The 20,462-nt window shown below is 37.6% G+C and overlaps 1 protein-coding gene and 1 non-coding gene across 3 annotated transcripts; both read left to right on the plus strand.

Moving 5' to 3' along the window:
- The first annotated feature begins 2,767 nt into the window (after nucleotides 1–2,767).
- LOC125498038 (small nucleolar RNA R71) lies at nucleotides 2,768–2,874 on the plus strand. The gene has a single exon (XR_007274806.2). It is a non-coding gene; the product is annotated as a small nucleolar RNA R71 (small nucleolar RNA).
- Nucleotides 2,875–11,803: 8,929 nt separating this feature from the next.
- LOC104908137 (zinc finger protein VAR3, chloroplastic) lies at nucleotides 11,804–19,067 on the plus strand. Of its 2 annotated transcripts, none has more exons than XM_019252764.3 (5): nucleotides 11,804–12,292; nucleotides 12,801–12,918; nucleotides 15,283–15,485; nucleotides 17,160–17,255; nucleotides 17,355–19,067. In XM_019252764.3, exons 1-5 carry the CDS (start codon nucleotides 11,892–11,894, stop codon nucleotides 18,691–18,693), a joined length of 2,157 nt encoding a protein of 718 aa, XP_019108309.2. In that variant the 5' UTR covers nucleotides 11,804–11,891; the 3' UTR covers nucleotides 18,694–19,067. The 2 variants fall into 2 exon arrangements, with proteins under 2 accessions (XP_019108309.2, XP_010695519.2); XM_010697217.4 differs by having other exon boundaries at nucleotides 11,805–12,292; nucleotides 15,283–15,548.
- Nucleotides 19,068–20,462: the final 1,395 nt, after the last annotated feature.

A 20,462-nucleotide genomic window follows, 5' to 3' on the forward strand; every position in this document is an offset into this window, starting at 1 on the left:
TCCCAATTCAGTACAAGGTTCGTCTCTTGACACCTTTTTACACACATTCAAGATTAACCAGACATGTGTCAAAAGACGAACCACACACCTAAAGTCGTCCATGAACCTTGGAATCTTCTAGCATGTCAGAGAAGATTGCTGTCATACACCTTTGAAAAGTGGATGGGGCATTACACAAACCAAAGGGCATCCTTCGATATGCAAATGTCCCATACGGACAAGTAAAGGTGGTTTTCTCTTGGTCATCCGGATGAATGGGGATTTGAAAGAATCCGGAATAACCATCAGAAAACGAAGTGTGAATGACGAGCAAGCCTCTCCAACATTTGGTCAATGAAGGGAAGGGGGAAATGATCTTTCGGGTGGATTTGTTCAGTTTTCTGTAATCAATACAGACTCTCCACCCAGTGACAGTCCTAGTTGAGATTGTTTCTCCTTTCTCATTCTCAACTATAGTCATGCCTCCTTTTTTGGAACCACGTGAATCGGGCTCACCCACTTGCTATCTGAGATAGCATAGATGATTCCCGCATCACTAGTTTTAAGATCTCCTTTTTCACAACCTCTTTGAGGTTGGGATTGAGCCTTCTCTGATGCTCGATGGAGGAGGCATTACTATCGATGAGATGGATACGATGCATAGCAAGAGAAGGGCTTATCCCCTTAAGGTCATCAATCGAATACCCAATGACATCTTTATATTTTTGCAAAATTCCAATCAGTTTGATATAGAAATGTCATCAAGACTCGAATTGACAATAACAGGATAAGTCATGCATCATCAAGAAAAACATATCTAAGAGAGGAGGGAAGGGGTTTGAACTCTACCTTGGGAGGAGGCTTAGAACACTCCTCTTTATCAGTGGATGATGAGCTAGAACCTCAAACGCCTCATCTTGTGTTCCTCTTCCATGTCCAAGCTAAGGGTGTCGGTAAGTGAGCATACAATCGTCCCAGAATTTCCACACTCATGGGTCCTCTACCTCATCTTCTACTAGGCTTACCCGAGAAATTTTCTCCATCATAGGTCTCTTCCATGTCTTAGAGAACTCAAACACCACCCGCTCATTAGCTACCTCAACCGTGATTGTGTCGTTTTTGCAGTTTATCACGGCACCCAAAGTCTTTAGAGCTTCTCTTCCCAGAATAAGAGGAGTCTCAGGATCTTCCTCCATATCCATCACCACAAAGTCGCATGGTACAAACACATGCCCAACTTGAATCGGTATATCCTCCAACTCACCACAAGGGACTCTCACAGTGCGGTCCGCCAATTGAATCGTTTTGCGCGTAGGATGAAGAGGAAATTTAGGTGCTTTGCAATAGAAAGGGGCATCAAATTGACACTGCTCCAGATCGGCCAGTGCACCCTTAGGCTCTAAACACCTATCTTCACCGGCAAGGTGAAACTCCCGGGATCTCTTTGCTTCTTGGGCATAGTTCGTTGCACAAGAGCACTCACTTGGTAAGGTAGGGAGATAAGCTCATCTTCAAGTTTTCGCTTATTGGAGAGGATCTCTTTCAAGAACTTAGCATAAGCTGGCATTTGAGACATAGCCTCAAGGAATGGGATGTTGATTTGCAGGCTCTTCATCACATTAAGAAATTTAGTGAACTTGTCACTCAACTTTCTCTCTACCAACCTATGAGGATAGGGAACCGGAGGCACATAGATTTGGTTGGTGGAGGTGATGGCAATGGTTTTTTCACCAACTTGAACATGTGACTCATCTTTCTCCTCAACTTCCTCTTTCTCAGTTTCCTCAGCTCCATCCTCCTTCTCAACAACCTCAGCTTCTTCATCCTCTCTAACTCCCCATTCGGCATCTTAGGACCCGCATAACTTGTTCCCGACCTCAAATGAATGGCTTTGGCTTGATGGAGGTTGGGGTTAGGGATGGGTTGGCCGGAAGTTGATTTGTGGGGGTGAGGGATTTTCTCAGCTACTTGGGCAATTTGGGTTTCAAGCATTTTGTTGTGGGCTTGTAGCTCTTGAAACCTTTGCTCATGGTTTTGGAGAATTTGGTTCATGGATTGGAGTTGTTGGAGAATTTGGAGAGAGGTTGGATCGGGAAATGGTGTAGGTTCGGGATTTTGTTTGGGAAATGGAAGATTGGAGGGAGGTTTTGGGTTGTTGGTCCTTTGATGTGGAGCTTGATAATGTGTTGGACCCTTGTGAGGAGGAACCACCTTGGTTATAGTTTTGGTTTTGGTTATACCCTTGCGCAAACCCTTGGTTGTGAGCTTGGTTGTACCCTTGTTGAGGTTGATTCCATCCTTGTTGAGGTTGGTTGAATCCTTGGGTGTAGTTTTGTTGAGGTTGTCTCCAACCTCCTTGTTGATTGTTCCTATACCCTTGGTTTCCTTGATATCCATCTCCTCTTGAATTATTGCCGCCACATGCTCCGAATGGGTACCTCCACAATAAGAAGTATCATGGTTAGTACCACCACAAATATCACAAGAAAAAGAGTTTACCTGTGAAGGAGTAGACGATGCAAGATTGATCTTGGAGAGCTTCTTGTCGAGTTGGTCCATCTTGGCTTGAATTTGATCCATGGGGTCAATTTCAAACTTTCCGCTCTTCTTAGGTTGAGCACCTCTTCGTCTTCCACCCCATGAGTAGTTCTTGATCACTTCCTCAATTGTGGACTCAAGTTGTTCTTGCGGGATCTTAGATAGTTGACCTCCCGCTCCAGCATCAAGGTTGGCCCGTGAAATCGGATCAAGACCATCATAGAAAAATCGCATGAGTAGATTCTTGTTGAACTCATGGTGTGGGCATGAACGGATCATCTCCTTGAACCGCTCCCAAGCTTCGGCAAGTGTCTCATCGTTCTCTTGCTCAAATGAGGAGATCTTCCTCCTTATGTCCGCAGTCTTCCACTCCGGGAAGTATTTCTTCAAGAAGGCCATTGTGACTTCTTCCCATGTAGTGAGGGAATTAGCAGGCAAGCTCTTGAGCCATGACTTTGCTTTTCCGGTAAGAGAGGACCGGAACAATGCATCTTGATGTAGTCAGGAGAGACATCATTAGTTGTTATCATGGCACAGATCTCAAGAAACCTGTCGAGATGGTCTAGAGGATCTTCATCTGACCCCCCACAAAACTGCTCTGCTTTCACCATCCGAGTATACTGAGGGTGAATGCTGAAATTTGTAGTGGTGGTGGGGAGTCGAATTCCACCTTGAAGAACATAGGAACCCGGATTTCCGAAATCCCTAAACAGTTGTGGATTTGCTTCACCCATTTCTGATTCAACTTCACTTGATGTACTTGAGATTGGTGAAGATGGCTCGGAACCCAAAGTCAGATTTTCCAAATTCTTCCGAAGCTTTCGCAATGTACGGTCGATTTCAGGATCTAGAGGCAATGTGGGTGAACCGTGAGTTCTTCTTCTCATGTAACACAACAAAGCTAAGCAGAGGATTAGCAAATAACAACCACAGTTAAAAAGAAAATAAAAGAAAAATCAACTAAGCAAACTAAACTAAAATATACTTCAATCAATAGCACAATTTCCCCGGCAACGGCGCCATTTTGATAAGAGGTTTTTAGTGTGTCGTTAAGGCACTAAGAACCGCTTTCCAAACAATATTTATAAGTCCTAACAAGCAATACTAAGAGAATAGTAAGGGCAAGTCAAGGGTCGATCCACAGGGAAAATGGGATTGATTAAAGTCTATCAAGTCAGACTACCTAATTGAAAGGTATTTGGGGGTTTGAAAGATGTTTGGTAACAATTAAGACTAACTAACAACTAGAACAAGCAAATATCAGAGTTTAAATATCAAATAAAAGACACTAGAGTTAAGGTTACTAGTATGAATAAGAATACAATGATTGTTAATGCGATTGTGAGACGAGACGATTATGCAAGGTTTAGTTTCCCTCTAAATTACTTGAGTCCTCTCTCGAATGGTCCTCAAGAGTAATCACTTAATCAATCAACTAAATCCTCTCTCGAATGGTCTTTAGTTAATTGATTAAGAGATTCAATAAGTTTGGAAAACCCCTAATGAAGGATCCCCTTAATTTCTCCAATATCTTGGTAGAAATTAAGTTGATTCTTGGGGGATAAAAGAGTTCAAAATCCGATTTAAGAACTTTGAAATCAAAATACCAAAGTATAAATGTGATCAATATCTATCCTAAGGTCTCAAAACACCAAGATCAATGCATAAACTTCTCTAAACATCACAATCACATCAACACATATTTAAAACCCTAATTCATACTTTCACCCTAACCCTAGATTATGAAACTACTCACTAATCATGGAGTTAAAGCAATTAAAATAAATCTATGACTAATCTAAGGCTAAACATGATTAAGTAATGATTAAACTAATGTAAATCGCAATTATGAAACTAAGAGAATGAAGATTTAGAATAACCAAAAGTAAGAACAAAGACGGAAAGAATGAAATAAAAACTAAAACTTTGAATTAATTGAATAAAAGTACCTTGAATGTATGAATCACAAACTATGATCTAACAATTCTCAATTCAATGAAACTAAAGTGTTTTCTCCTAATACAAAACCCTAGAATGTTGTGTGGAAACTAGAATGAAAGCGTAAGTCTAAAACTAAAAGAGAAAAAAGAGTTTAATGATCGATTTTTTCATTCCGCAACGCATGGTGCGGGCGCACCATGCTTAGGTGCGGGCGCACCAGACCTCAGGTGCGGGCGCACCTGAGTCTTCTGTCTCTTTGTAAAAATGCTCCGTAGATGGTGCGGGCGCACCAGACACAGGTGCGGGCGCACCTTGTGCTTGGTGCGGGGGCACCAATGTCGTCTGTTTTCTGCTCCAAAAATGGTCGAGGGTGCAGGCGCACCAGTAGCGTGTGCGGGCGCACCATCGTGTGCGGGCGCACCATCGTGTGCGGGACATACCAAGCGCACCTCATGCTCCCTCTCATCTTCTAGCTCGTTCCCTTGTGCCATGTCTCGCATTACTCGGCCCCGAAAAGGGTCATACCTGCAATAAAAAGACGAGCAAACATGGTGAAAGCATATGTGCTAGAAATTCGATCAAAATAGATCGAAAATCTAGCAAAATGTCACTATGATCAAGTATGATCAAGTGAATGAAATAGAAGGGAAAAGTGAGGAGAAAGAGGGAAGAAAAGGGGAAAAAGGGAGCCAAAACAAGCCAAAAGAAAGTCATAAAGTGCGTGAAGAACGCACTTATCACCCACATTTAGGCGCTTTCTTGGCCAAAGTTGTGTAGAAGGGAGTTGGATGGAATTAACAAGGTTAGGAGGCGTTTTTGGGGAGTTTGGTGAGTCCCTTTCTCGTGAGGGAGAGCATCGGTTGGTGTTTTGTAAAAGGTGAGAAGTGCTTCCAAGGTCGATATGCGATGGCGGATTTGGCGTTGGGCTTCCTCATCTGAATCCTGAGCACCCTAAAGTATGATGGCATGCACTTCCGCTTTTTTTTACAGAACCTAGATATTCCTTCATACCGAAAGTATAGCTACACCACTTGATTATCATATAATGGAAAATAGCAACTAGGGATCAGTGGTTGAGAAAGATCCACCAACATGCAAGCCCGAAATTCCGGTTGGGATGGTAATTTAGTGCTTGCATGTTCCATATTTTCCACAAACCCTACATGGCAAAGGATTATATAATCCCAATCTGCTGACAAATAGGCAAATGGAAGGCCGACCACCCTAACCCACAAGCGAACAAAGTTATAAGATATAGTAGAGGGTACCTCTAATCAGTGGTGCCTGCGAAATGTGATGAGTCTACCACCAATGTTTGTAGTATGTATGTTGATGTAATAGACCTTCTAGATCATCTTTGTTGGAGAAGGTAAAGATATAGTACAAGCCTGTTCTGGTAACCTTAATATCACCCCTTTTGCGTCATTATATTGTAACTAGACCTTGCACCAAGATAGGGTTCGGTGGATTTGGCCCAACAAAAACTCCTACTAGTTTCTAGTTGATGGGCTCAATATTTGAGTGGTTTGGTGGAGGATTAATTAAAAACCCCATCCTAAAAAGTGGTGGAGAATTATGTGTTTCACTCATAAATGAAAACTTAAAAAAAACAGACGTAATAAATGAAGAGTAATGTTCATGGTCAAACTGGAAGATGAAGGATGTAAATGCTAACCCTAATGATATATAGTCGTTAAACCTAAAAGGCTCCATGGGCAGCAATGCCAAGTGGTAAAAAGCTCCCGTCTTGGGACTGTATGAAACCCATTTGGGGGGTCTAAACAAATCTGCTACAATCTAGGAAACTAGGTATAGTGAATGTTCTTGTAGTTTTTGGTATCAACGCACCACATCCAATTCCCTAGACAAGGAAGGTCAACTATTAGGTAGTTAGTTGCGATAGGATTGGATTATCAATAAAAGGATGGATTGGGAAGGTAAAGGGACTTTGCATGCTACAGTGTGAGAATATGTTGAGTGAAGAAAACGGAAAAATAAAACTCACTTTCCTAGTGAGAGAAAAAATTACTTGAAAGACTTATTGGCGACTTTAAACTTTTTCAATAAAACATTTACAATGAGGTAGTCAAATACACGCTCATCTCGCGTAGGCGAATAAAAACACACTTACAAATGAGGCAGGACAATAACCATATAGTGGCTCTGAAGAATAGTCATGCAATACGCCTATGTAGTAATAATAATAATAATAATAATAATAATAATAATAATAATAATAATAATAATAATAATAATAATAATAATAATAATAATAATAATAATAATAATATAATAATAATAATAATAATAATAATAGTAATAGTAATATAATAATAATAATAATATTAATAATAATAATAATACTAATAATAATAATAATAATGATAATAATAATAATAATAACAATTAATATGTCATCAATTTTTTTCGTGTATCACCCAATAATAATTTTTTAAAACATTTATTTTTTGGAAGAAATCAATATTTTCAAAAAAGAAAGTCCCAGCAAAGTCGCCAAATTGTAGGCGCGTAATTATTTGCTACGTGGTGTGAGCGCGTATTTGTCTACCTTTATTTAAAGATTCATTGAAAAAGATTTTCGAGGTCGCCAACAAGTCTTTAAAGGAAAACTTATAAACCTAATTGGATATTGAAAAATTTTAGGGACAACTTAGGACTTATCTTATGTAGATTTCTCCGTCATAACTTCATAATTGGTCATTGAATCAAAAATTGAGTTCGGGGGTGGTATGAACATGATCAAGAATCACGTTCGTCCATTGATAGCCTCTACTTAACATGATTTATAGCAAGTTTTATACAATTAAACAACCAAGCACTAATTTTCGAAACCCTAAGAAAAATTAGTCTAGGTCGGGTCATTGAACACGCAAAAGACTACAATTTAATGACATGTTATTAAGCAATCATAATATTGGGATCCAAACCAATTGTTCAATAATTTCATTAGGCCTTGTAGTTAGCAATAATAACGTGTGAAGAGATGACAACAATGAACATGAAAATCATGGAAATATGTACAAAAGTATAAAAAAGAGAGTAGAGATTAAGAATAGACAAAAGACATGAAATTGCTTAAAGATCTATATCATAATACAAGAAGGTTAGTAATTTCAAGCAAATAAAAAAGAATTAAATTAGTTAAAGGACCCTCAAGAATATACCTTAATCGCCTTGGTCTTATGAATAACTTTAGAAAAAACCATCCTCAAAGCTTGAAATATGAAATTAATTGGTTTGAGTGTATTAAGTGTTTAAACTATTGGAGAGTTTTTTCATAGTTGGAAGTCGTAGGAAAAGTTTGCAGGAAAGTATTATATAGTGTTAGGCATTTTGGAAGTAATAGGTAACTAAAAATATTTTTACTATTTTTTTTAAAAAATAGTAAAATATATTTATAAATACTTTAGATAAACATGAATTTCTATATAAAATATAATTTGAAAATATTTTAGAGAATTAATATAATAAATTAACTCTATTAATTAAATAGGGATACAAAAAGGATTTTAGAAAATGAACTTTCATAAAACTAAATTTAAAAAGTTTTCGATAGTGGGCTTTTATAAAAATATTTTAAAATGTTTTTACAAGTGAGCTTTTATCAAATTATTTATAAAAAGGTTTTCCAAATTGAATTATATGGTTTAATTTGGGCTTGAAATATTTTATTTTAAGCTCGTTCTTTATTCTTTCTTTGATTTGGAACAATTACAGTGGAGGTAATAGTCATCTTAGGGTATTAAAACGAGAGACAAATTTATGTTTCTACACTGACCTATCCATGAATATTTAATCCTACTAACTTATTGTTGTCATTTTATTTTAAAGGAAATATAACAACAATTTCCTAATTCTTCAAGTATACTCCCTCTGTTTTTTTTTACCATTCTCATTTTCTTTTGCACATCTTCCAATGCACGTTTTAAAACTTAAATATCTTTCATTATATATTAGTAAAAATTATAACGATTTAAGATTAATAAAGTACTAATTGAGACGAATCAAACAAGACCCCACATGACTATATTTTTTTCTTATAAATTGAGAACATTTGAGAAGATTCTCTCTATGCATGAATAGTGTCAAGATTCTAAGTGAGAAAGATAAAAAAAAAAAAAAAAAACAGAGGGAGTACAAGGTAACTAATTGTTTAATCTACATATGCACCAATTGAAAATAATATGGAAATGAGTTTTAGTTGTCCTTATAACAAATAAATTAAAAAAGCTAACATTACTATTCCAAGTGAGGTTAAACGTTCAAGAACAATCTTGAATAGGCGACTATTTAAAAGCTTACTCTTAGTGAGTAAGTTTTGTACTGATATCTAGGATCACTAGTGAAAAAATAAGGAAGGGTTGTGCTAAAAAAGACCCCTAGGGCTGCGCTTTTTGACAACAGCTCTTTCAATAGCAGCCCTTCACTTTTTAAGTAGAGTTGCGCTTGAAAAGCGCAGCCCTTCACAACGAAATGCTACGCTTTTTACCTAAAAACGCAGCCCTTCTACAAGTGAAGGGCTGCGCTTTTTACCTAAAAACGCAGCCCTTCTACAAGTGAAGGGCTGCATTTTTAAGTAAAAAGCGCAGCCCTTTTAGACAAAAAAAATTGAAATAATATATAATTTGATAAAGCAGCGAACAACCAAGGCGTGATGAATATCATAACACAAAATAATGTAATATACAACTGAAATTAAATAAAAGATATAACAAAATAATTATTCCAGAAATCTTAGTGTTGAAATGAAAAAAAAAGGAACGGAAATAGAAAAAAAAGGAACGAAAATAAAAACAGAAATTAACAAAAATGAACAAAAAATGAAAAAAAAATACCTAAATTATAGATCTGAAAGAACTAATCTGAACATTAACGAATATGAAAAAAATAACCCTAAAAAATAAAATAATCTGAAAATGAACAAAAAATGAAAAAAATAAACGAAAATGAAAAAAAACCCTAAAATTATAGATCTGAAGTTGAAATCTCTAGCAAGACCACCGCCAAACTCGTCGGAGGCGAAGAACAAAGGCCGAATATTGCATTTCTTCGTGCTCTCCGGAAATACGCCTTAGACGCTCACCGAAAGTTCGAATATTGTTGTTTCAGCAGTTGCGGGCATCCTTGGCTCCCGACGAGGCGGCGACTTCACGTTTCCGGCAGGAGTAAAGAACGCCGTGAAACACCTAGTCACTTTCTGATGAATGAGGAGACGAGAGAGATTGAGATTGTGAGAGACGAGAGAGATTGAGAGAATGAGGAGAATGAGAGAGGGTTGAGAGAATTTCTGATGAAGAAGAACGCCGTTGTGAGAGAGGAGAGAGAGAATGAGATTTTGTGAGAGACGAGCGAGAGAGACTGAGAGAATGAGGGAGGGAGGGTTGGAGTAAACCCTAGTCACTTTGTCTTTTAAGCCCAATGCGCTTTTTTCAAAATAAAAAAAAAAGCCCATGAAGGGTTGCGCGTGTCCCAAAAAACGCAGCCCTTCATTTAAAAGGGTTGCGTTTGACTAAAAAACGCAGCCCTTCTCTTTACAATAGGGATGCGTTTTTTAGTCAAGCGCAACCCTTTTTGTAAAGGGATGCGCTTTTCTATAAAAATGCAGCCCTACAATAAAGAAGGGCTGCGATTTATTTAAAAGCGCATCCCTACTGTATGGAAGGGCTGCGTAATGAAGAAAGCGCAGCCCTTCTTTTTTTCCCCCCTAGTGGATTAGAATGATTGGTGATGCATTTACTACAACAAATAACAACACACATTTACAAATACCCCAAAATAACATATCTAGCTAGTCCTTTAGATTCTTACCCCCTCACAAAAGTAGGCATATAGGTCCTATAGGAAATGTTTCACACTAGCTTAGGTATATAAAAAGAAAATCAAACAAGCTAAGAAAAATATGTAAAAGTTGGGATAGTGTGAGATGATTTATTTTGCATTTTGTTGGATATAAAATTCCCAAGTTATGACTAGGTTGAAATGATTTATATAGGCTAATATTGGTTATCGTGCAAAATGAGTGTGGTGCTAACACCGTAAAACTTTGAACAAGTGATTTTTCAAAGGATATCCGTGTTTTCTAATTTAGGTTTTGGGTTCAAATTTTTGGGGTGTTATAGAAACAACCCCCGACTCTCTAACCTAATTACTCTTTCACGTTTGAAAAGCAGAACATCCACCCATATTCTTCTTCTTATTCTTTTCCATTCACAACCAACTTGTTAATGGTCGATTATAGTAATTTAAGCTGGTCTTGCTCACTTTTGTGCAATTTGATGCTCCAATGTTTACTTCTTAATGGCGGTAAGGTCAATCGAAAAGGGACTGCAACTTTTTTTGTTTGAATATAATAGAAATAGGAAGGAGCACGTGGAGTTCATTGTGAATGACCTAGGGGAGAGAATGTGGGGTCTTATAGTTAATTTTGAACAATTACTTGTTAATAGGTTAAATTCATTGATGAACCATTTCAAAAACCATCAAAGTTTATTTCGGTACAAATATTTACTATCATTTTTCAATAATGTTCTAGAATCCTAAAATACATAAAAGAAAAAAGAAAATAACAATATGGGTCGGAACATTTTCTTGAATTCTTTTCAGGTTATTGGAATATTTTGCAAAAGTATCTCAATAGCTGGTGATGCTGGGAGCAAATAATTGATCATGTACTTCCTACATTTTGAATTACCTGCAATAATTGACTTATAGGGGTTGTTTGATTTATTATTTTTGGGTTCCAATAAATTTAATTAATTTCTGATTCCCTTTCTTCTTGTTCGGTTCAACCCCTCATCAATTAACTATCGTTACTTGATGTTAATTGATTCGCCTTCTATTTGTTATCTTCCCATTCTCCTCAAGTAAGAAAATCTATTATTTGGTGGTAATGGTTACCATTTACTTTCATTTCTTGGCTTAAACTAAATATTCAATAAGGAACTTTTTTTTTTTTTTTTTTTACCATTTTCCTTCTCTATTTGTTTCCATTCTCAATCTGTTCCATATCTTGAACCAAACTACTCCTTACACTATTCACCCACTTCCTTTTGACCATTTAGTATGATTAGTATGTAAAGTTAAATATAGTTGTGTGAATCTTATTAAATTTGTCTCGATGTGTTTAAACAACACAAAGTAATAATTAGGATTATTGAGACTTGGTTTTATTTTTCTTTTCTTTAACTTACATTTTAATCCGTACACATGATTCATAAAGAGTATTATACTTCCAAGAACCTTTTAATTTGTTCTTTTTATACGTACTAATAATATAAACAAAATTTGATTCGAGAATTCAATTACCACATCCTGCTTACTTTAACCAACTTGGAGTCTTGGACCTTATACTTCATTCTAGGAGCTGTATCCACTAGTACTCTGCAGTCTGCACACCACACAGAAGTTAGTGAATGACCATGGGTGGTGCCACCGTGCGGTTGTTCACTCTGTTACCTCTTTTTCACCCTCGCCGCCCTTCTTCACTCCTCTTCCTTCGTAGCCTGGTCTCTCACAAGTCCTCCCTCTTTCTCTTCCCTCTACTATCTCTTCCTCCCTCCCCCTTTCTCTCTCCTCCCAAATGCTCTCACCAACTTCACACCCAAATTCCATCACTTAACTCAATTTCAGGATTTGATTCTCATCATCCATGGCCTGAGTTTACAGATTTTGTTCATTGGGTTTCTCGTTTGGGGTATTCTAATGCACCCCTTGATGTTCATCAGTTTGTGGATGTTCAACTTTTGCCTCAGAATTTTCTTCAGGATGCTAATGCTTCTTTGGCTTTCGCTCGAGATCACCCCGCTTTGTTGTGGTTAGTGAACTTTTTTCTGTTTTTTTTTTTTTTTTTTTGTTTTTGGGTGCGAACGAGCTACTAAGTGCATTTGATGTAGACTTGATTCGATCCCGTATCTTTGGCACAACCCCCACAAGACTGGGTTTTTGTTTGTAACCTTTTGTGATTGTACATTCGTCCATAAAAGTTGCATGTTGAGTCAGAAATGTTGTGTGTGGAATCACAAATGTTGTATCAATTTGTAACATTTTTTATGTAATATTTTGAATTACAAGAATGTTATGTTTATTAACAGATATTCTTCGTAACCGTTATGAACTACGCACTCTCTCGGATTTTGTTTGTGTGGAGAAATACGTTTTCAATAACAGAATGACGAAATTCTTGTTCTTTTGAACTTTTTTGTTATATAGTTGAATTATTTATTAATGAATATGGAATCATTCTTTGATGAATTTTTTGTCTTTTATTGTTGTTTGTGTGTGTTTTGATGGCTTATTTATTGTTCATACCGTTGTTGGATTAGGTCCCTTCCAAGGGAGGACATAGAGGTGGTTGTTGAGAATGGTTCGCCATTTTTGTTTATCAATGCTTCTGCTGCCGCAGCGAGGATGAAATCTTTTCTAGGTGGAGGCACTAATGATGTAAGTTTGATAACACTGACTGTTTCATCTTGCCTCTTATTTTAGACAAAGAGAATGAATGAATAATATCTTAAGGAAGAAAGTAAATGTAATCTGTTGACTAGGGAGGGGCAAAGCAGCAATCTTTGTTGTTACTTTCTTATCATTTTTGTTTAGCTCGGCGATTCTAGGCATCTGGTTTACTAAGTGACGTTCCTTAGTTCCATTGACTTCATATAGAATGATACTCATGTTGGATTGAAGCTAAGAGTATCTTGGACAGCCAATTGAGCTGGTAGGAGTCTAGTTATGCAACATGAGCATCTTTTGGATCTGCAATGATTGTTTACTTGTGAACCATGAGGTTAAGAGCATAAAAGTGGGGCACAATAGGGTTTCATTAAGTATGTTGTGTAGTTGGACTTTCAGCTACTTCAATTACATCAGTAAATTGCAATACAAAGAATGTTCACCTAGGTGGTTCTATGCTTATGCAGTTCTAATTATGAGTGTATCATACTTTGAGCGGAGTTAAGTAAATTCAAGCAAAAAAGATCTGATTAAATCACATAGGATATTGTATATGGAAGGTAAGATGATATCCTTCATTTTGTTCAAGCATGCGTGTTAGTTATACGACACTATGTATGAGTATTGACACTTGTGGACGTCAATTCTAGATGAGAAAGGGAAATTGATACCCTCAACTTATTTATACATATGGAAGGAAAGTATTCTACATGTCCACATCATAACTTTGGACACTTGTAATTCTGTTCCATAATGGCCATTCCCAAGTTAAACAATCACATCCTATCCGGCACATCTTAGCATCAAGGTTTACAGGAGCAAAGCTAACTTATCTTAAATATCAGAAATTGACCTGTTTAGATGTAGGTTTGTTCCCTACAACACAACATAACAAAATTTACGAACTATTGGATGTATTTTGATGACCTCCCTTGCTAACTGGTACTACTATTGTTGATTACTTGTACAGTATTGAATCTGAACTCTAAATTTCATTTAAGCTAACTAAGTCTGTCTTACTCTATTTTGCTACCTGTACAAAATGAGTATGCTAACAGAGAGAGATAATGTGAGAGACATGTCAAAGAGAAAACTTACTTGAAAGAGCTTCACTGATGACAAAAAGAGGCTGCAGTGAATGACATCAGGGCATAGTCTACACCCACTCTTCCACTTTACCCAATTGGTAACCAATTTCACAAAGTAAGGGTTTTTGTTTGGAATTTTTTGTCAAAAATAACCTTTTAAATACAAGTTTTGGTGAGAAACAACCTTTGTAAAAAAATCTGACAAAATAAGACCTTAAAAATATTTTTTTGCGAGCAACAACCTTGTCCCATTCTCCGGGCATTGACTAAGTATTTTGCCGCTTCGACTCACTAAAACCAAACATGGCAAGGCACGTAACCCACATTTCTTATTTTTCAACTTGATTACCTTCATATACTGATGAATTCAACATCGGAAAATATTTGGTCAATGTCGAAAAAATAGAGAAAAACAAGGTCGAAATAGAAGAGATGCAGTTCACGTGCACTCCATAGGGTTGGTTTTAACGAGTCAATGCTGAAAAATGCTTGGTCAATGTCGGAAAATGGGTCGAGGTTATTCCTCACAAAATATTTTCTTATTATGGTCTTCTTTTGCCAGATTCTTTTTAAAGATTGTTTCTCGCAAAAAATTGTATTTAAAAGGTTGTTTCTGACAAATTTTCTTTTTTGTTTTGTATGTTTATTTTTCTCTGATTAAGGATTTTAATTTAGCGTTCAATTTGAAGCAATTTCGAGAAATAATTTCAAGGATTTCGCTCAGTTTTAATGTTTCAAGCTTAACTGAATATTATCTTTCTAAGTTGAAGAGAACAAGGCCTAATAGAGAGGCTGTCATCTCATTATGTTTTCAAGGGTTATCTCGCTAGGACATATTGTTTTTGTTTTCACCCGGGTTCTTCTCTATTAGGGTCTGTAGAAGGGAAACATGGTTAGTTACACACACTAAAGATAAGTCAACAGTACAATATATGAAAATATATTTAAAGGAAAAGGTGGTGTATTAAATATGTCTTTTATGTCATAAATCGTATACGGGAGGAACAAAACAAGTCATCCTTGAAAATGTACCTTCTTACTTTCCGAAATTGCAAAAGTTTAGGCAAAACTTGATTTTTTCTTAATAAAATTATGGTGTATTTTTTTTTCCACTTATATGTTACTTAAAGGTTTCATATACTTATTATACTTTTGTGGGTTGTGTTATATTGACGCCACTTCTTCCAGCCCTGGTATTTCTTATTTCGTTTCTTGTAACAGCTGCTGAATCCAGCATATTGACCTCAGCTTAATGCATGTTGAATAGGTATTAGCATCGGATGAACCAAGCACAGCCGATCTGGTAGAGTTTTTGTTGAGTTATGCCCACACGACTATTAAATTTCCAGAGAACATGCAAATACACAGTAGAGTCGAATCATCTGTGAGGAAATTGTTCAATGAGTTGGCTAACTCTAATGGAAGCTCTGTGGACTCTGTTGCAACAGCACAGTTTTCTGAAAGATACAGGCAAGCACCAAAACCTTTTGAAAAGAAAGTGGAAATGAAGAAAGGCGACTGGTTATGCCCAGAGTGAGTCATGAAGAATTAAATTAGTAGATTTTTCCCTTGGTTTTATCTTTTCTGGGGCTGAGCATGAATTGGATATCCAATCTGATCTGAAATTGATTTTGTGTCGGATATCCAATATTGAAATTCACTTCTTTTTTCTTATATCTAAATCCAGTCCGATTTTCTTTCGGATTTCCGATATCTGACAATTCTCGAATTGGATATTAGTAAATTTCCGACTTGCATATCTTTTATTGCAAGGACTTGGTCCAAGATTCTATTCTTATGTTGGTTTCACATTACTTTATTATTGTGGTCTCTTAATTGCACTATTGTGATAGCCTCCTTTTTGGGGTTTGATGTATCAAGTTCTCTAGGAATCACTCCAGTCTGCTTTCTGAGTTGGAGCAGGCTGAATACGAATAGTTTATAATAGAGAAGCATCAAAGAAATTGACGTCGGAAAAGTCATAATAAGCATCTTTTATACATACATACTTCCTTCGTTTCATTTTAAACGCAACAAATGAATATTTTATATCTCACAAATAATACCCCTTTGTTGCATTTAAAACGAAACGGAGGAAGTATATATATGACAAAGAAGTAAAAACACTCCAAAGGCAGAGCAGAAGTGGAAAAGGCTGGACGATTATAACAGCTGGCTTTTAGTTTCTGATCTTTAAAGACTTCTCTCTTCGTTTTTATGGCCACAACCAGAAACTAGTGCTGCTAGAGCCTTCTACAAGACCTTTCAATACCATAAGTTTTGCTGATGAATACAAGAAGCCTTGGACCCAGACTATAGAGGATTGTGGTCTAGGGATGAATTATTGGATCACCATCACGATGCACTGAGCACTGTTAGGAACAAATGACTAGGGTGTTGGACTGGGTATGCTTGACAGAGAGACAAAAGAAACTACACGAGTGAGTAGGGTTCTCACATTTGTGTTTTTTCGTTCCTTCCATGTTCAATATCCTTGAGGAAAAAAATTAAAATTCAAAAGTTAAATAACCCAAATATTACGGAGAATGGGTCAGACATCTGACATTTGAAATTTAAAATCTGATTATAATTTATATCATCCAAAAATACGAAAATCGAATCTGAATTTTTATCCATATCCGATTTTCTGATTGGTTATTTGATCCGAAATTCTTTTTAGATTGGATTATCCAAAATTTCGGATTAGATAGTGGATCGGATCATCGAAGTTTTTAAGATTTCCAATCCAAAATTGTTTCTGGATCAGGTATCCAGGAATTCGAATTGGATTTTCTGATGTTCATATAGCGTTGCTCAGCCCTAAATTCTTTTCTGTGCTCAATTAGTTCCACTAAGCAAATCTAATGTTGTCATTCGAGTAGTCTATTGTACTGGGTCAGATTAAATTTTAGCTTATTATTACCTTTCAGAGGTCCGTAAAATTCCCTTGACAAAGCAAATTATGTCGTTATGTAATCTTTTCATGGTCTCTGAGCTATGATTTGTAATCTGGTATTCAAAACTCAAAAGATGGCCTTTTAAGAAGAGGGAGAGGGGGGGGGGATCGGGGATGCAGCACTTTCTTTTGAAATTTAGCTTTTCATTGTTAACAACTAATATGTATCATGTTTGGTCCATGAGCAGGTGCAGTTTTATGAACTTTGCTAAAAACTCGGAATGTCTTCAGTGTGATGAGCTTCGGCCAAAGAAATTTGTATCTGGTGAATGGGAATGTCCGCAGTGAGTGTCGTTAACTCTTATCTAACTTGCCTTTTCCTAGTTGTTTTGCATCTATTCTAACTTGAGACTTGCATTCTTTTCCATCTCCTCCTCCTCCAGATGCAACTTCTTAAACTTTGGTAGGAATGTGGTATGCCTGAGGTGTGATTGCAAGAAATCAGGAGTCAACTCATTCCTGAGCCCCACCTCTGTCTCAGGTTTGGGAGCTGATATCTCTGTGAAAGGTTATTCTGATGACATAATACCTGGGAGCGGAGATGAGCAACAGTGGTTCACTAAGATAGCTCAGTTGGAATTATCGTCTGAACTGAGAAGTTCTCTAGCAGATGAAGATTTTCCTGAGACCATGAAGGCAGAGGATAACAGGTATTCTGCAAGCAAAGGAAACTTGGGTATCGTTAACAATTATGGTCCTAATGGTTTCGAAACAGCTAGTGCTGAGAATAGCATCAATGTGAAAATTAGCCAGAGTCTAGATGAACTTGTAGGTGAAAAATCTTCTCCTTCTGCAACGTCTACTTTTGTTTATTCTCAATATGGGAAACACAGTGAGCCAAAGTCAGGGCTTGACACTTATGCTCCAGTTGAACAACAGATGCTGAATGAAAAGTCTTCGAGACAGAGAGGAAATAAAGATTACAAAAGAGAAAAAGATGAAAAATCTGAACAATGGTTTAAGAAGGTAGGTGAGCGACAAGCCGTAAATAAAGACCTGCCAAGTGCTATATCTGATGATGACTTCCCAGAAATCATGCCAATCCACAAAGCAGAAAATCGGTTTGTTGTTAGTAAGAAGAAAGACCGTTCTTTGACCTCTCCGATGTACAAGAGGCGTGTGGTGATGGAGCAAGCGGGCAGTAATTATTATGTCCCCTTTGTCCCTTTTCCACCTGGATACTTTGCCAATGAGAAATCACGTGAGGGTTCAGAGTCAATCCATGCAAATGAACAGACTGGTCCAATGAGCTCAGATGCCGGAGGGGCAGGAGAGAGAAAGGAAGGTAAATACAGTGACCCAGTTTTTGAGGCATCCAATAATGTGAATCAAAATCCAAAATATTTTGAATCACAATTCAGGTCACCTGATGATGATTCAAAATCTCAGAGCTTAAGCGAGAATGCAAGTGTTGGACACTCTTGGAGAGAAAGGAGTTTGGAGGGATCAGCCGTAAAGGAACCAGATCTGCTGGACATGTCTGAGGAAGCCAAGGCAGAGAGGTGGTTTCGGCGTGTTGCTCAGATAAAAGACATTTCAGAGCTGAGCCAGATTCCTGATGAGGATTTCCCATCTATCATGCCAATGAGGAAAGGAGTGAACCGATTTGTGGTGAGCAAGAGGAAATCACCTTTGGAGAGACGGTTGACGTCCTCACAGTACCCGAGGAATCTTCCTGTTGTGAATTCTGATTCTGTAAGGGAGGAAACAGACTCTGATTAACTTTTTACTGATGCATGAGTCTGATGATGTCGATGCATACGTTATTAGTAAGCTGGGATGCAATAGGCTGAAAGTCTTGCTGTCCAAATCATGGTTACTCCTATAACGGATTGTTAATAAATACTAGGCTAGATGGAAACGTGAACTAGCTGGTGCTTGTGAGATATCAAAGGAAATTAAGTTTGAATTCCAAGCACTGAATACGGTGAGAATTGATGATGTGAAAAAGATCACTTTCACATTGTAATTGTACTATTCTACAGTTTTAGAAAGTACTTTCAGATTATAGCTTAAACTGTAGCTAAAACCATCTTGCTATTTTGTATGTAGGAGATTCTGAACATTTATTATAGTGACTAAAGAATTATATTGTCGTCCTCCATGTTCTTACTAACTGATTATAACAGGCTGATATATTAAGATAAGAAAAGGTTGACTTCAATAATTCAAACTTCTCCACATTCAATTAAAAAAGGAAAATTTGATTTAATCAGTTTCAACTATGGGCCCCCTGACAAAAATAGTCCATACTTCAGTTTCTTATTATTCAGTCTCAATTTTTGGAGTTATTTTACAATAGTAGTTCTAGTAAGTTAGAGACCTGTTGTAGCACGTATACTTTGCCCTTTTTGTTTTTCTATCTTTTTCCTCCTGTTTTCTCTCTCATTCCTTCACTGCTCCCTCCTTCTCCTCTCCCTTGCCACCCAATCTCCTCTCTTCCCACTACCCCCCTTACCTCCCGTAACTGTCACCACCCCCTCCACCCTCTATCCCATCCCCAAGTCTCTTTTCCTTCCCTCGCCACTCTCTTCCGCGTCCCCAAAAATCCATCCCCTCCCCAACCACCTATCCCCCTGCCCTAGCTCAGAATTACTCCTATGTCCTCCGAAACCACTCCTTTTCCCCAAAAACCCCCTCCCCTCCCTCAGCACCATCCCCTGCCCCTGAAACCCCTCTTTTGCCACCCGAAATCACTTCCCTTCCCTAATAACCCTCTCATTTGCCCTCAAACTCCCTCCGTTTGTCCTGGCACCACCTCCCTTTCTTCGAAACAACTCCTTCCCTCGCGTCTCTCTCCTCGAGTCACACAAAACCACCAGCCACACAAAACCACCAGCTCAAGCAAGGATGCAATGTAAGAGGAAGACAATGAAGTAGAAGCATTCGTGGAAGCATGGCCGCAAAGGCTGGTGGTTGTGGTGAGGTTTTGATGGCGATGGCTGGACTAGTTTTTTGGTTTGTTGTTGGGTGAAGTCGAGTGAGTGGGTAGGGTTAGGTGGAGAGTAGGTATTGGGTACTTTTGGGTTGATTAGGCTGGTAAGGTCGGTGGCGGGGTGCCAACAGGACAGTAGTAGGGGAGGTGGCAAGGGAGAAGGAAGAGGAGGTGGAAGAGGAGCAAGGAGGGAGGAGAGAGAAAGAGGAAATTAAAACAGCAAAATGAAGTAATTTTGTTTTACAAAAGCCTCTTAAATTGGTTACCGGTTAACCTGGACCGCTATTGTTAAATACCCCAAAAGTTAGGATTGAACAATAATAAATTAAAGGAGGGACTGTTTTTGTCAGCGCGCCCATAATCAACTTTTGATAATCTATAGTATTCTTAAGTTATGAGGTTGTATTTATAAAAAAACCGCGTAAAAAGAAAAGGCTCATCTCCCTTGTAGGCTAGGGGTTTTTCCAACCTTTCGAGGTTCAATATGTAGACATCATGGTTGATGATTTGGCTATCCACTGCAATAGGTTAACTTTGGATGATGAAGATAATGAAA

This window comes from Beta vulgaris, chromosome 5, assembly GCF_026745355.1.
Source record: "Beta vulgaris subsp. vulgaris cultivar EL10 chromosome 5, EL10.2, whole genome shotgun sequence".
NCBI classification, from domain to species: Eukaryota; Viridiplantae; Streptophyta; class Magnoliopsida; order Caryophyllales; family Amaranthaceae; genus Beta; species Beta vulgaris.